Source organism: Mya arenaria, chromosome 3, assembly GCF_026914265.1.
Source record: "Mya arenaria isolate MELC-2E11 chromosome 3, ASM2691426v1".
Taxonomy (NCBI): Eukaryota; Metazoa; Mollusca; class Bivalvia; order Myida; family Myidae; genus Mya; species Mya arenaria.
The window spans coordinates 15505417-15522611 of record NC_069124.1 but is presented as its reverse complement, the minus strand read 5'-3'; the positions used below and the strand labels follow the sequence as shown (position 1 = coordinate 15522611).

At 34.6% G+C, this 17195-nt stretch overlaps 1 protein-coding gene across 1 annotated transcript; it reads right to left on the bottom strand.

The window, feature by feature from the left end:
- Nucleotides 1-2145: 2145 nt before the first annotated feature.
- LOC128228453 (scavenger receptor cysteine-rich domain superfamily protein-like) lies at nucleotides 2146-16924 on the bottom strand. Its single transcript, XM_052939770.1, has 15 exons — nucleotides 16573-16924; nucleotides 14048-14178; nucleotides 13703-13868; nucleotides 13294-13456; nucleotides 11563-11714; nucleotides 10136-10315; nucleotides 9751-9966; nucleotides 9362-9526; nucleotides 8826-8981; nucleotides 7743-7928; nucleotides 7386-7517; nucleotides 6677-6985; nucleotides 6209-6394; nucleotides 5847-5981; nucleotides 2146-4987 (listed from the first exon to the last, which is right to left on the bottom strand). Exons 1-15 carry the CDS (start codon nucleotides 16661-16663, stop codon nucleotides 4521-4523), a joined length of 2835 nt encoding a protein of 944 aa, XP_052795730.1. The 5' UTR covers nucleotides 16664-16924; the 3' UTR covers nucleotides 2146-4520.
- Between the last annotated feature and the right edge of the window lie 271 nt (nucleotides 16925-17195).

Genomic DNA, 17195 nt, shown 5'->3' with positions numbered 1-17195 from the left:
GTGAATACTTATTAATTGTAAAAGTGCAGTAGGGTAAGCCTCTTAATAGGTGAATTGTTTAGCTTTTGACTTACTTATAAAATACGGTGCGTCGTTATGAATGGAAGTCATTTTATCGGGCGACCCTTATTAAGGCTATATGTATACACGTTTACAATTAGCCTTACTTTCTTTTGAAAGTTCAATCACCTTTAGCATAAAAATGCGTGAATGCAATGAAACCACTATTATTCGGTCAATAAATCATATAGAGCGCATGAATGCCGGATACCAAAATCTCATCAGGGCGTGATGAGACTGCATTCGATAGTTTTCGTCATCGTTAATTAGGCACTTTTCGTAAAAATATTAACATGGAAAAAGAAGAAAATTAGATGCAAAACAAATTATCAACATATTTCAAAGTATACTTATAAAAAAAATAATATGAACAGTGTGGGCAAATAACGCACAGAGAAATTATGACCCTTTAAGTTTTGGGAGAAAAATACTTTGCATACACGGTGGTGAGTATTTAGGCTTCTTCGGCAGGCATTGTTGGATTTTGGAATACATTTCGGACACTATTTAATATGCATTTGTTCTTGATTACAGATATAATTTTGACCTTTGTCAACACTTAGCAGAGTAAGTCACGGAAAAGGTGCTGTATGAATATGTTGTTATATATACTCTCAGTTTGACAGTTAAGATGGGCATGATATTTATTGTGTTCTAATTATTTAAAAATCACTTTGACTGAGGTAGTGACAGAGTTTGTGGGAGATTGACTTAATGTGGCTCAAACAAATAGTCAACCAATAAATAAAAAAATTGAATATTGTTTGGCAGGCATTTCTTTCCTGCCATGTAATATTTATGCACAAAGCTACAGAAACAAGCTCAGTAGCAAACATAAACCCGGTTTAGTGGCACTGGGCAAACGCCAAAGACATAGAACACAAAATCACAAACAGGAAACATAGAAGAACAGCGCAAAAGTCCACAAACAGCACAGTGCATACATATACTTTATAAAAAAAATAGGTATGTTTATCAAGAATTGTTGGGTACCACGTTGGAACGGTAAGTAAAATGTAAATTTATTGGGGGGTTAAACCAGTTTATGTGCACAAACCTCACTCTTATCCCGACAATCCTTAATAAAGATGGAACGTAAAAGGTAAATTTTATCAAAGTATGCATTAACTTGAGGAAACTTATCAATAAAAGAAATAATAATAAACGTATAGGTAAACCCCAAGTACTTCTATGATTATAGATCCCAACTCTATCTGCAGACGGAGGGAAACAATTCAGAGCACCTAATGCAAAATATTTTCAAAGAAATGATGCAGTCATTATTAGAAACTATAAACATCCCACACAGTCTGCCTTAAAAAATAAAAGGTTAAAACTGTGTGATCATAGAGCAACACTGACCCTGAGCTAGTGAAATATACATAAATACATTACGGGGAATGTTCGGTCGGGGGTGCCCCCTCCCGGAAACAAACACCGTGTCTTGTGAGGGATATTTTAACTAAAGATATGGACATTGTAGTGTTTGTGGATACGGGTTTGGACCGGCCGGCGGTTATTTGGTTGGTTGGGACAAAGGGCTGGTATAATGGTGGTCATGGGTTCCATGTACATACCGGGCACACTTTTCCTTCCAGGTTTATTTTATTCGCGAGAGTATCTTCTATTGCCATGCATCACTATGTCTGTGTGACAGATTGGCTGCGTGCGAGTTAATGACCTAAAATGGATGCTGCTGGTGCTGACCGACATCATGGCACCTATCAACTACAAACATGGCTGATTATCAAATTGAAACTAAAAAGAAGGCGGGAAGCGTGTTGAAATTTGTTTCGTATTATTCGAGTCAAATGTATAACATAAAGGTGCACTATGATAGTTACGTCACCTATGGACATATTGATTGAGATCATCCAGTATAAAATGCGTAAAAGAACGCTTGAATAATAGTGACTTTTCAATTTCAGCAAACAAAATTAGTCCTTCTTTGATATTTTAGTAATCAAACATCACACAATATCTCTCGTAACAGATGCATGTTTATTTTTCTGACATAGATGTATAATCAAACTGTTTTTATTGCAAATGTTTCTACACACACTCATACACTTTGCAGATTAACAAAATCACCCCCAACCAATCATTGATACAAATACTAGAAAAAAGTGGAAATAATATATATCATTATAGGCACAAAACGGAGAGTTTCAGGAAGCCTTGACAATTGGTATGGTTAACACCCCCTCCTCCTTTTTCACTCTTTTTCGTTTGGAAAAAAATAATTAGAAACTACTGAACATTGTTGTATTTGGTTACAAATATTTAACTTTCAAAAGGTACGGCGCCAACAAATCGATTTTTTAATATGTACAGGGGCGCATAATTGTGAGCGGACATTTTCAATTATGAGGGTTGCGGTTATAATAAAGGAATATAATATAAAGGTCAACCTGTTTTAAAAAAGTGCGGGGTATCATTGGTATTGTGCTCATACTCATTACGCAGATTCATTTAGATAATGACAAAGATTCATTTTTTGCATGGCGACCCCATACCTGTTTTCGTATATATATCGTAGTCCATACTGAAATCCCACTTATTAACTATATAACCTAGTAACAAGACCACAACAGCCTGTCTGCATGAGGATATTCTTCTTTTACATATTCTTCTTCTAGACATAAAACCCTTTAAGATAATACAAAAGTAACATCCAAACACCCAGACATCCAAAATTCACATTTCAGAACTTAAACATGTTACAGTTTTACTATGATACCTTTTACAATGTCTGGTTTGCATGTCAACCTGGAACAAGAGGTGTTAATGTCTGAGATAAGTTCTCGCCTTGATGATGTTATGGAACAGGTCGCAGGGAAAGGACCGTCTTCTGGCTGTTGTAAGACACAGCGTTATGTGAATATGTGCTTTGCACTTACAAATCATACACATATATATTATAACCATTTCTTGATAACCTTTTGGCCGTGCTCTAGATGGCATTAGTACTGTCGTCAACATTATTTTATGATTTTTTATGTATATAAGTTAAAACTTAAGAGGATAATTATTTTTATAGTATGTAAAATTATAGTATAGTTTATTCAGTGTAAGATCTCATAATAATTCAGCGAGATAGCAATAAATTTTTCTTACGAGTCCTTACTCAATTATCCGTAAAAGGAGAGAAAAATTGTTGACATGTCAAAAATCCTTCTTACGAGTGTTACTGGAAGTTAGAGAATACTTCAATTAAAAAAAAGATTGAGCAATAAGTAGTTAATTTTCTGTTTAAAACAATGAACTATAATAAATAAGATTAATATGCAAATGGGTCTTGGGTGTGACTAAAATGTTAAATGAAAGCATTGTAGTGACATATTAACACAACATAAACAAGGATACTATTTTCCTATATTCAAATCATCCCTATAGCCCAGGTACACAACTGCAAACATAGCGTGGTTTCATTCATTTTGTTTTTGTTTGTAATTATTATCAAATAACCAGGTTTACTGGGAAAAATTCCACATGATTGTCTGTGAAGAAATATTCCAGATGTGCAATGTTCATGTCTCCTCTGAGGTCAGAATAACAATAGAAAACATTTCCGTCTGATTCATTCTTCAGACGACACAATAGAACCTAATTTCAGGCCAAGCAATCTTTGATCGAAATATATTCCGGCAATGACGAGTACAATTTGATACAGTCATTATATGGAAAATGACAACTCAATTAAACAAGTTGTCAATATATATATATTGTATTTACTTTCTGCCACTTTTATTCAATATTTATTGTCTGAGATTCAAAATTTATTTTTCATTGATCAATTTTGGAAGATACTGCTTGATTATTTTACTCATGTGATATACATCGAATAGCGTTGTAACCTAGAGCCCTAGGCCAAATCGAAAACAATAAATGCCTCTAATACTTTAAGTCGTTGTTTTGATTATATACCTAAAACCCAATATACAACATAAATTACAATATTCAAATGTGTGTCATGAGATATAAACGGTCTATATAGTTGTTTGAAAATGTGCACCATCCTTTTAGATACTCGCCTCTCACATTATACAATTATTGACCAGTGCGCCATTGAATATGATTTGATATTTACTGAGAGTAAGGCATTTCGATCGAGGTTTGGTATTATTCAATTGTATTCGTAAAATAAACCAAGCGGTATCTATTGGGCATTTCTTAAACCATTCGTCTATTGAACCCTTGAGTAAGTAGTCTACATGCGTGCAGAAATTTAAATCACTGTAGATCAACTCTAATTGTATGTAAAACTATACTTTTATTCCTGTTGATTGCAAACTCTTAACATGTTTAGTTTTTTGCATTTTTTTATTCTAGTGCACAATCGTATTTTAATGACACATGGTCATAGGAGTTCCAGACATGGAGAGTATTCTGAAAAATACTAGAAAAATAATCAAACGAGTGCTATTCTGTCGAATTTTCAAAAAGCACAAAACATGGAGTTAAATGAAGCATCTGACAGCGAGACGTCGTTTTCCTCCCCAACATGAGAGTTCTTGTTCCATCTCATGTACTCGGTAGTACATTCGTGCTCTCATACAACCCGCGTCGGTACAGTCGTTAGTAGTTATCCGTATCCAGTCCTCAGTGAACGACGACCAGTCTTCTAAAATCCTAAACGTGCACTCCGCTAGGCTGCTCTCATTTCCGTTACACTTAACATTGGTTATAAACATATCCAACTTTCCAGGAAATTGTTGCATTAAAGCGACTTCATTATCAACATCAGTACCATTCAAAAGCAGGCTGCCATTTCCATATCCAAGTTGTTTACATACTATGGCTGCAATCTTTTGTCGTTCTTGTATACGGCTATGGCGAAGGCATATTGCGCCTTTTTTATCATCTAGGGTGAACTCAACAAGCCCATTACCTTTATCTGTTCCATTTACTAGCGCGAAAGCAAAACCTGTATTTAAAGGAAATAAATTAAAACGTAGTTATCATGAAACAATATGAAAGATTATTCGATGATTTGTATTATTGTTACAGATAAGTGTTTGCAAATGTAAAATTAACACCCTTGTACCCGTCTGGTTGTAACAGTAAACTGGAGGAATTATGTTGTGTAGAATGCAAAGGAAATAAAAGTAGGTAACAAATGTAAAATTATGATGATAAGCAAGACAAGAAAGCACCATGATTGGAACCTTAAATATCGTTAAGTAAACGTTTTGTTGTATCAATAAACTGTAGATATTCTGTGAAATAAAAATAAACTACTAGTTAGAACTGGCATTGGTCAGGAAGATCAGATTTTGACTTTACTATAAACATAATTAGTATCCAAAGTATGCAAGAAATCGAGATGGCCGCAGGCGAGGCATGCTTCAACACAAGCATGCGTTTTAACTCGTTTATGTCTGTGGCCTCAAATACTTAGAGCCAAATGCAAGCGTTCTTTCCCATAATGAACAATCAGATAAATTTAGCTAAATGTGAGCCTATGATAAGTACCTGTTAGCTAGAATAAAATTAGAAATACGAAAGCCTAACTTAAACAAAACTTAAATACACAACGGTCTATACTAAGCTTAAATAAGCTAGCCTAGAACAATGTTAAGTAAGCTTAGCCTTAACTGTTAAAAACTCGTAGCAGGAAATATTAACATTAAGCAGCCGAAGCCTAACTTTTGCTGAAATACCCGTATCCAGAAATAAAATTAAGAACCATTGGTAACATAATCTGGAGCAGCCTAAGCTAGAAATATGCTTAGGTACGCATGACCTAAACTAAGCTTAAGCTCAACAACAAAAAACGTATGTACCCGATTTGTTGTAACAGTAAACTGCAGGTATTCTGTTATTATCGCAAGAACCAACTGAGCCCCAATTGATTTTTCCACATTTTCCTAGATTCTTTTCGGTTCCCTTGCAACCAATATTTGCTAACCATGGAACTCCTAGAATATTATTGAAATAAACAAACATTTTTAATTTGTGTTTTTTTTTCTAAAATATTGAAATCGATATATTAATCTATTCTGTTTTATACTGGAAACATTTTGTCATACAGAATGAGTTTTATCTAAACAGCAAATCATCAATAATAACCAAACTCCGAGATATATTTGAAACGGAAACCGTTCTCCTCATTCGGAATTACATTATAGTAAAATATTTGATTTACCTAGAAGTGGGACTGTTGAATATTTCGTATGCCTTGAATGGAAGTACGCAGATCCACCTTTATATTCCATCTCCTTGCAAATAACTGTCGCTTCTTTATCGTCAAAACCATTAGCGCAGATAAAGCCCGAATTATCAAAATGTCTAGTGGTTACTTTTCCAGATGGATGTATCTTTAATTCATAATCTGTAAAGAATGCTTTGAGACTCAGTTGTTTATAAAAAACAGGTAAAGACAACTACATATTGAGTAATCAAAAATTCAACTAACACGAACAACTGCATACCATCGCATTCCGAACAAACATGATTAAAACTCTATCAGACGTTTGATAAGAAGACAATTGTGAACTGTTTCAGTCGTTTCTAAACAGAAACATATGAGTGGCAATTTAAAAATTCATTCAAGTAACAAACTGTATGTGTTTGAATGATCAAACGTGTGAACGACCAAAAAGCTTCAATATACCTTCATTTTTAGGATTATTTGAGCACGCTACAGAGGCGTAATGTCCACTTGTACAGTTTGGAATGTATTTAACATAATCGCATTTGAGTAAATCTGACTCGATACCAGTACATTTCACATTGCTATAAATAATGCTGTATTCCATCCTTCCGAAAGCGGAGCAGCATATGCTTGTCCCGTAGGCGAAACCAAGAGATCGACACACTGCTTGTGCAGCAAGATCATCAAAACCTTCCGCACACACAAGGTGATAGTTATCCCGGTCCCATACTAGAACTGCGCCAAATGTCACATTTGGTTGGAGACGAACTGGTAACGATAATAGTGATGTGAGTGAAAATAACGTAGCAACGACTATACCATTTTGATACTTAATTATAATTTCATATAAACGCATATTGAAACAATTCAGAAATATACATTCGTATTAATGAATTATGTTTTTACATCAATAAATTCATGTTAATAAGGGTTTTTAATCGCAAATTCGTATATTTTCCAAACATATAAAATGTATAAATACACAATCCTTCTGCTTCATTTATAGGCACCGGAACGTTCCAGACTAGGGATTCTTTGTCAGACCCTCATTTTCTAATCATAAGCTTCCATTTTGAGCAAACTAAACAGATGCAGTAGTAAGCTTATCTTGTGCAATATATCATACAGTTCATTTCGTTAACTTAAACAAATGCAAAAGTGACCGTACCTTTTTTTGAACAGAAAACGTACGGCATGCAGTAAGCATTGTACTGTTGGTTCGTAACATTGAAATATGCCGGACAGGAGAATATAGACTGCTCTACCCCAGTACAATCAATGTTGTACAACCATAAACGCCCTAATAAAACAAGACTTTGAACACACATATTAGATCAAACCACCATTTAAGATGTTAGTCACATACGTAATTAAAACATACTAGTTGTTGAAATTGTCACTCATTGATTTAAACATGATCGTTAAATGCTATTTAAAAAAACAACAGAACTGATATGAATAAAAACAGTCATGCCTGAATTATTAAAATCACTTCTAAAAGAGAACTATTTTGTTAGTATTGTACCTGTTCCTATTGATTTGATAACATTGGTACCAGCATAACCATCTTTAAAACCCAAGTGCCGACAAGCTACCCTGGCGTCCATATTAGTCCAGTTCATATCGCAGATAACGCCCCATTCACCGCTAACAGAAACCTTTACCATTCCCGAATTTGGCGATGTCCCTGACTCAAGTTTTATCTCGACACCTACAACAGGCATCATGACGACCGAATCACCTTATACGGTTAGACAAAGTGGACGGTTATTGTCATTTCACACACTTACAACCGACACGTCTTTTATTATAGTATGGTGTTATTAATTTGGTCATTTTATATTGGCCTATTGGTCTAATGTGTGCTTATGAGTCTTACAATTGTCATTGAAAGCGATGATATTATATAACTTTTCATAACTATTAATTAACAGTTTGAATCCAGCCAGAACATATATTTTAAAGTTTTGGAAATAGTTTTCCCCTTTGAAGGATCTCCCTTTTAGTGTATATTTTAGATGTACCTTTATCAATGCATATAACGTCAATTTATTTTGATGTATTTTGTTTGTTAATCCATATTTGCATTCATTTGATTGTTTGTATTTATCTAACATTATTAAATTGGATGTATTATATCCATTTCCTACATTTTCATTATTATTTTTGTTTGCCAACATATAAGAACATAAAGCAAACATGCACTTTAGTATGTTTTTATTTCAGTCAATCTGTTGTTATATTTTCTATTTGTATCTGGATTATACGACAAAACTTGATTATAACTCTGACATATGCTCTTTTAAATAATTCGTTATGTCAAAAAATCATGTTTGTCTTTAAAGTGATTGTTGTATCTACGAACATGTTAAAAACTACTTTCTTAGACTAGAACAATGCAAAATTGCCGAATAACAAAACATATAAACAAGGCCCTGTATAAAAGCAGCACATTGTTGAAGACTAAACAGGCTCCAAACAATATAAACATTACTAACATTACACTTCTTTCAGATGTCGTCAATTGGTAAACAATGTGATAAAACTAAATAAGACCTCTCTGAGGGCTTCCGTATGTCTCAATATACGTCTGCAGCAATTGCTTTACCTGTTCCATTTGTACAATGGACTTGTGCGACGCTGCGAGATCCCCTAAATGCGTTATCATTCCACAGAGGAGGTTTTTCATCATAATTGCAATTTTCGATGTGCCCTTCTGTTCCATGACATTGCACTTTTGACATCCAATATGGGTATCTGGGATCTTTTGTTATAAATAACATATATTTGTGTAAAACATTTGAAACTTCAGAAACAAGTCAAGTTTCTTGGAGTGTTAATAAATCAAGTTTACAGCCACAAAAATAAAGTCAAAACAAACACACCGCCACAAGGTCTCACACATTATACAATCTCTTTATTGGTAAATGTTGGGCTTATTTTATATTGGGTTTGGTGTGAACGTTTGAATTATTTACAAAAAAAATCTACATGCAATGGATTGTAAAGTAATTTAATCAATAACAATACATAACACATGTGAACTATCAATGTCCTCTGCTATTCGTATGTACGTTTAATAACTATCATCACTATAATATTGGCTAGAGTCGTCTGTAATTGATAATCTATTTAACGATTTACCTGCATTCCGGGGCCCGAGGGCGACGCCTGTTTTATAACCCTGCTGTCGACACATTATCTTGGCGTCATCATCGTCCCAATGTTCAGGGTGGATGACCCCCTTTATTCCATCTTTCTCCACATACACTATTGAAGGTGACTGATCAATGGGAAGGACCTTAATTCCTGCAGTGCGATAATAGATTCAAGATATATACAACGGTTTTGCTGGTATGTGTGCTGCGATCGCTTAATTGCTGTTGATTAATAAACAAATAAACATATCAAATTATTTGCTTAAACCACTAATAACAACATAAAGCTGTAATACTATAAGAAGTTGGGAACAATTAAATGTAAGAGTGAACAGCTAAAAGGCACGTTTTATATTACATTTTCGGTGTCGTTACCTGTGTTTCCTATAGGGTATTCGGAGCAAACAACAGAAGAGTATTCATAGGTCTTGAATGATCCTCCCAAACATGCTCCATGCGCACTTACACAGGAATACTCGGTGTGGAAGTCTCTCAGGCTTGCCTTTACGTAGTCACAGTCAGTAAAGTTAGTTTCATTTCCACTACAATTAAATTGGTGGAAAATGGGAATGCTCTTTATCCCAAATAATCCTGGAAAAAAGTCCTTTCTTCATGAATAGCATTATTAGCAAGTTGCTATGACTTCCGAATTAATTCGACTTAAATCGATATTGAAAATAATGCATTAGTTGCACGGCAAAGCAACGCTTGCTTTTCAAAGATCTGAGCTAGAAAACTTGTATTTGCTTAAACAAATTACCTAACGGTAGAAGTTTGCTGTAAGGAAATCCCAGTTCTCGACACACAACCAGCGCCTCTCTTTCGTCGAAACCGGTATGACCTATGGTGAACCAATTCGTATCGGCAACATAGCCGGGATGATACATTTCAACGACACCAGCAATCATTGTGTCGTTCTCCCAACCACCAGAAATACGCACTGTTGTTATACAGCAATATGCAATTGAAGTAAATACATTTTGAAAAATGTTCATTCAAAGCACAAAGAAGATCATACTAGACAATCATGGAAAGGGCAACACCGTATGCATTCAATTGTGGACCATTGTCATACATTGATCGCGACTGGTCAGAACATAAATAATTACACTATGGACATTTACATATATAAATACATTGTGAAAAAAATAAACAACGATATTGTGAATAAAAAAAAATAAAAAAAAATCTTGCCTTGGGTTGAAATATGGAATATTAAATGATAATTTTACTGCAAATTGAAGAGTTAACATAATTACTGCTTTTGAATTCATCTTTTGATTTTAGTAGTTACTTCCCATTCATCAAAACTGAGCACTTCACCTTTGAACAATGAAGATATGTCAAAATAAAATTTTGATCTTAAAAAAGAATTCATATCATTACCTTATATTCTATCGTACAACACACAAGACGTAATCAAATATTCGAACACACATTCTATCTTTTATAATATATGTCTTATCTTTTTAACAGTCTTATTTCGTAATACGATTGACATTGAGTGGGATTTAAAATTTATGCATCATGAAACAGTTTATAATGAGATAAACTATACAGTTTAAAAATATTTTTGATACGATATTACAATGAAACCAATAATTTATCTTTATTCACGTTACTAAAGCACTACACTTGGAAAAAAGTACACAAAGGCGAAAAAGATGACTACATTGTAAATGACAAGTACACTGAAAACATAAATTATTGATAACAATATGTACGAAAGTGAAAGACTACACTGTGAATAAAAAAGTACACTGTGTATGAAAACAAATAACTTCATGGTGGATCAAGGCATGTTTTACACTGTGTACGAAAAGGAATAAGTACACCCTGGACAAAAATAAATTAATGTACAGTGGACAAAAGAATAACTGCACTATGGACGAAAACAGATAAGTTCACTGTGGACGAAACTAAATGAGTACACAGTGGACGAAATAAAACACTTATACTGGAATTTGTCTTAGATCGTAGATTGTAGATGTCTTAGATTTTACTCGGCATAACAATCAACGGTACAATATGATAAGATTACCCACGCTCCGAATACTGAAAAAACACTAGAGAAATCATGTTAAAAAGTCGCATATCTAGTGCTTGTAGACTATATTTTTTATTACTTAACATGGCTAGCGCTTTCACTAAAAAAAGTAATCACTCAGCTCTTTTAAGAAAACGTACCATTACTGTAGCACACCACACCAGCAGTACTATTCTCTTGTAGACATTCGGAATTGTCTTTAAAGGACCAGGAGCACGAGAAAATGGATTTGTGGTTGTTGTCACACAAGAGGCTTACAGCTAGCATAGTCCGGCCACCATTTGGATATATCCTGGTTAAGGTTTATAAACGACTAAGTTAATGTTTTAAATAATGTCCTATACAATCTAATTCATATTTAAAGTTATGTTGAATTATATTTCTAAATCAGATGAAGAGTGTACTCAAACCCAACCTCAATCAAAAACTGTTGACCACATCTTACTTTTTCATGGGAAGTATGATACACTAGCTTTAAAAGTTAAAAACAGCATAAAACACGACCAAATAATGAAAAGACAAGTTCACTCAGTAGGAAATATCTTATCTGTAGTGTGATACGTTTTGCTTTTAGTAACGACTACGATTGTAATTGAGGGTGTTTAAATATATTATATTTTGTTTACTAGTGTCACCTTTAATGTGCACAAAGTGTTTTAATAAGAAACGATATGTATTTTCAACTTCTTAAAAAAACATTACTCACTTGAAAAGTAGTTATATTCAATGTGTATATTAAAAGGTGATCAAGTATGTCAAATTGGTAGGAATAATTGTTTAAGAAAAGTCAGCTTAACTGATATATCTTATATCTATAATCAACTATGTGATACGATAAGAAAAACCTCGTACGTTCGTTTCGAATAGAAACTATTTAAGATAAATGTGGAAATTCAACTATTCATGTTATCAATGTTTTGTTTCTTTATATGTATTTCGAAAACCTATCACGGAGTGCTAAGACATGGTTGCTGTCTTTTGGGCAACATGTTTCACGAAAAACTGTGTCAATACTTTCCATACTTCTTGCATAAGATTCGTCGTTAAGAAAATACATTAAAACTCGTAGTCTGTGGCATTGTTTTTGAAATTGGTAATATATATCTTGAACGCACAAACCAACGAGCGAAATGATTTAACTAGAGAAATAATGCAATATATATTAACACACTCTTGACCACCCCTTATGTACATATATACGCCATAATTGGCATTGACTTGTAGGTTAACTAGAACAAAGCGTTTTTAAAATTTGATGGACGCGTCAACATTTGTTGCGAAATTTTCACCGGGCAACATGCCTTTGAGAATGCAGTTTATGTTATCAACTCAAAGATTAATGAATAAACTAGTTCAAATTTCGACACAGTAAGTGTGTAGTTCATCTTGCCGTGCTTCTTCTGGATCTGTTTGTTTATGAATTTTCAAAGCTTGTCGTGTTTTCCTGAATAATTGGGGAAACGGGGATAATGTGGAGAGAACCAAATACATACACGGATCCAATAATAAAAGTGGTCATGCTACAAATAAACATATCAAATTATTTGCTTACTTTGATGATATTTCACACCTCTGGTCTTGTTTTCCACCACAAACCAGTGTTATCCAATATCTAACCAATGTAACCTCAATCACTTCACCCCGTATCGACTATACATGTTATTTTCATCAAATATTGGTACTTGTATTCTGTTTATATTTTAGGAACTAGTAGAAATAATTTTGATAAAAATGCATATTTCCACTCAGGGTACTTGAGAGCAAACGTCACTTGTACAATCCTCTCAATACTCCATACTATCTCTTTGATGCACTAACTATATAACGTTGAACATATGCACACTTAACGTGAATCACAAAACGTGTTATACCTGTCTTTCCCATCGTTGAAGCCTAGTTGTTTGCAGATTGTGCCAGATGGACCATGCCCCCACCGTATATCCCGCTGACGTTCACATATTGTGAAATTATGGTTGTCCACTTGAATCTCAACCACACCGGAATTTGATGTACCGTTCATTCGTACAGTAGGCTCTGAGGAATCAAATCATAGTGCTTTATTGAAAAGATAGTGTATGGCTGTTTTCAAGAGGTCAATGCATGTGTTTCAATGGAAACAATAAAGTAAAAAAATGGGGAAAATGTTAGAATACCTAAGTGGCAGAATTGCAAAATGATCATATCAGAATGCTAATATATATATATACGCAAGTAATAACAATCCCGGCAAAAGTTCATTTTGTTCTGGAATTATATGAAACATACAACCGTCTCACGCACTGATTTGGTTGTAGCATATAACTCCGGCATTTTTCCGTCTCTCCTTGCAACGTCCTCCTTTGTCATATCTGCATTTCATTGTCGAGCTCTCATTGCCCTTACAAGCAATTTTCGGACGAACTAAATTCAAATGTCTTCCAGAACTCATGTTCAAAGCTATTCCTATCTGAAACATATTTTGATTTATTTATATTCATTGTAAGAAATATAATTTCGGATACAAGAAGAATAGTTTAAAATGACAGGTATTCATACTCATTATTTTTACTTGTTAACTTAATTTATGAACATGACATGTCCAGGTACCCTTTATTGTACATTGAGCCTTATGAACAGAACCGGTACCTTGAACCCAAGTTGCGTGCACACAACTTTTGCATCGTTTCTACCAAACCCATCCGCACAAAGGTTATGCCACGTTCCGTTTTCATGAATTTGGACCATACCAAGGAAGTCATTGCCACGTATGAGGCGCACTGAAAACAACCAAGACAGTTAAAGGTTCAAATTTACTTGAGATTTAAAATGCGTTGTCTACATGCATTGCGTGTTAAATGAGTCGTATTTAATATCGTAAATTCGATTGAATTGTACATGCAGATACATTTACATATACTCTGTTATATGCAAATTGTTGATCCTCTCTGAAAGAAGAGAAATGTAAGTTGCAGGTATGACGTTTATTTCGTTATCATCGTCAAACGCTGACTTGTAACGGATTTAGTAAGCTTATGTAAATAAAGTGGAACGGAATTGGTTCTAGGTGTAATCGATGTAAAGACCGTTCAATAAATTTCCAGCATGGCAGGAAACACGATATTGCGGCGTTTCAACAAACGAATGGATTTTCGGAAGACTAAAATTGACATTTGAGGATCTAAGAATCTTGGATTAATCTTAAACTGTTGTTGTGGTTTTAAACCCGAATGTCGTTGATTTGAAATGCCCGGAAACATGAATACTTTAATTGTAGTGTATTTAAGCGCCCTTCTTCTCAACCTTAGTACCTTTAACTTATGCTTTTATACTTGTAATGGTTCCAACACGGACCGTCCTTTATCTAAGAAATCCTATATGATACAGTAAACGAGGTTGAAACCGGGTGTCACCTGTTCTAATTACCTTGTACTGATGTACAACTTACTTGAAATGGTGATTTTATTTAGCATATAATTGTAGAGGTTAAAACCAGACTGTCTTTGATGGAATAAGCTTTGACCTATGTATATGTCACGGTACCGAAACCGATAAAGGTGGTGAGGAGGTGTGTAAGCATTCCGGTAGCTCAGTCGGTAGAGCACTCGCCATGATAGCGAGGGGTTGCGGGTTCGAGCCCCGATCTGGCTGCACACTTTTCTCACTCCGTGACATTTGTCGCCCAACAAGGGACCGTGGTAGCACTGTTTGACAGCATAACGCGCTCTCAGTGTTAATTATGTGAATTCCTTAGTACTGGTGTTCCTCAAATTCGAGGACGAATTTCCAGTTTGCGGGGAAGTATGTCACGGTACCGATACCTATACAGGTGTTGAGGAGGTAAGCGGTTCGGTAGCTCAGTCGGTAGTGCACTCGCCCTGATAGCGAGGGGTCATTTTCTCACCCTGTGACAAATAACAGTTATTTTTGTTGTCCTTGATCTAATTGTCTTTGAATATAGGAAAAATGTGAGTGGCTATAACCGAACTAACCCTGATTAAAGAAATTTGGACAAATAAATGATATAATGGTTGTAGTTCTAATCGGACTGCCTCTAATATACAACATGGACTGATATATTTTATAATGGTTGCAGTTCTACGCGGACTGCCCCTGATATACAACTAAACTGATATATAATATAATGGTTGTAGTTCTAACCTGATTACCCCTGATATACAACCTGGACTGATATAGTTATAATTCAATGGTTGTATTTCTGACCGGACTGCTCATGATATACATCATTGACTGATATATAATATAATGGTTGTAGTTCTAACCGGATTACCAATGATATACACCCTGGACTGATATAATTATAATATAGTGGTTATAGTTCTGACCGAACTGCTCATGATATACAATATGGACTGATATATAATATAATGGTTGTAGTTCTAACCAGAGTGCCCATGATATACATTATGGACTGATATATAATATAATGGTTGTAGTTCTAACAAGAGTGCCCATGATATACATTATGGACTGATATATAATATAGTAGTAGTTCTAACCGGACCGCCCCTGGTCGAAGATGTTTGGATATGTATATGATATAGTCATAATATCTCAAACTGGACTGTCTTTGATTTAAACGTTGAAAACATTTATTATAAAGTGGAAGTAGATCTAAGAGGCTTGTAATCGTTCGTACTACACTGCCCAAGTCCTTAACACTCGCGACTCATGTATAATATAATTATTGTAGTTATTTCTTGAATGTCCCGTTTCCTAGAATATGAGACTCATGATATCGGTATGATATATGTGTTGTAGTCCTTACTTGGCTGCTCAAATTCTCAGAATTTGAGACTTATGTTATATAAAGATAAAGTGAATCTATCCGGACTTTCCCTGAGACGCTTGGACTAATTTCGAGTACAGTTGAAGTGGTTCTAACATGAATAATAAAGTTCCTGTGGTTATAGCATTACTGTCCCTGGTCCCTGTCATTGGGCTCATGAACAATTAGCCCTAATGACTATAAACGGAGTGTCCTTGATCAAAGAAGTTGTCTGACTATGTTGAATTATATTTGTAATGGATGTAAGCGAACCAGCCCCGACCTCAAAGCTTGGACTTCTACATAATACAGTTTTGATGGTTATAACCAGAATGTCCTGTTCACAAAATATTAAGGTATGCGATATTTGCTAGTAACAACTTACCTTCAGAAGAACCCACCACATCCATATATCCTAAATGAATGAGTGCAACGACAAGTGCTGACGTTGAAGCTAGAACGTTCTGAAATATCATAGTTCTTATACTTTTCTGCCTTGGCTTGTGCTTAAGTACAATTCAACAGAACCGCTTGTAATGTTCAGAATTCGTTTATGATCAAAACTATAATTTATCAGGATTAACGCGAATTGAAACTGCCATTGATGTTATTGGCAATTAAATTTTAATTTTAAGTTAAATTTCAATCCTTTATCGACACAATTTCTTAACACCTTAAACCACGCAACGAAATAGTTTTAATTATAAACAACTCGTGCAACGTGTTCGTATGATCAATCAAACAAAAGTATATAACTGAAACGATTATAGGCGTATGATTGTTCAAAACAACGCTTCATCATTATGTTAAATACAATTTCAAAGCATATAATCCTGTTAACGATGTGGTTTGAAACGCGTGGTTGATGTTGAGTGAACACATAATACTACAGATGTTTTGTAGCATTCCGTGCATTCTCTTCGCTATCTGATAAATATTGGTCCTATTTTATAATTAACGTTTCTCACAAAGGTCTGACTTGATATAAATTGAATGTGTTTTTTTGTG

What these genes read in the sequence shown, in the direction of transcription:
- LOC128228453 (XM_052939770.1), bottom strand. Translation starts at nt 16,663, where the DNA reads ATGATATTTCAGAACGTTCTAGCTTCAACGTCAGCACTTGTCGTTGCA. An exon ending in TATCAAATCAATAGGAACAG is followed by an intron (nt 7,518 to 7,742) that starts GTACAATACTAA and finishes TTGTTTTATTAG; the next exon opens with GGCGTTTATGGTTGTACAAC. An exon ending in TTCAACAGTCCCACTTCTAG is followed by an intron (nt 5,982 to 6,208) that starts GTAAATCAAATA and finishes ATAATATTCTAG; the next exon opens with GAGTTCCATGGTTAGCAAAT.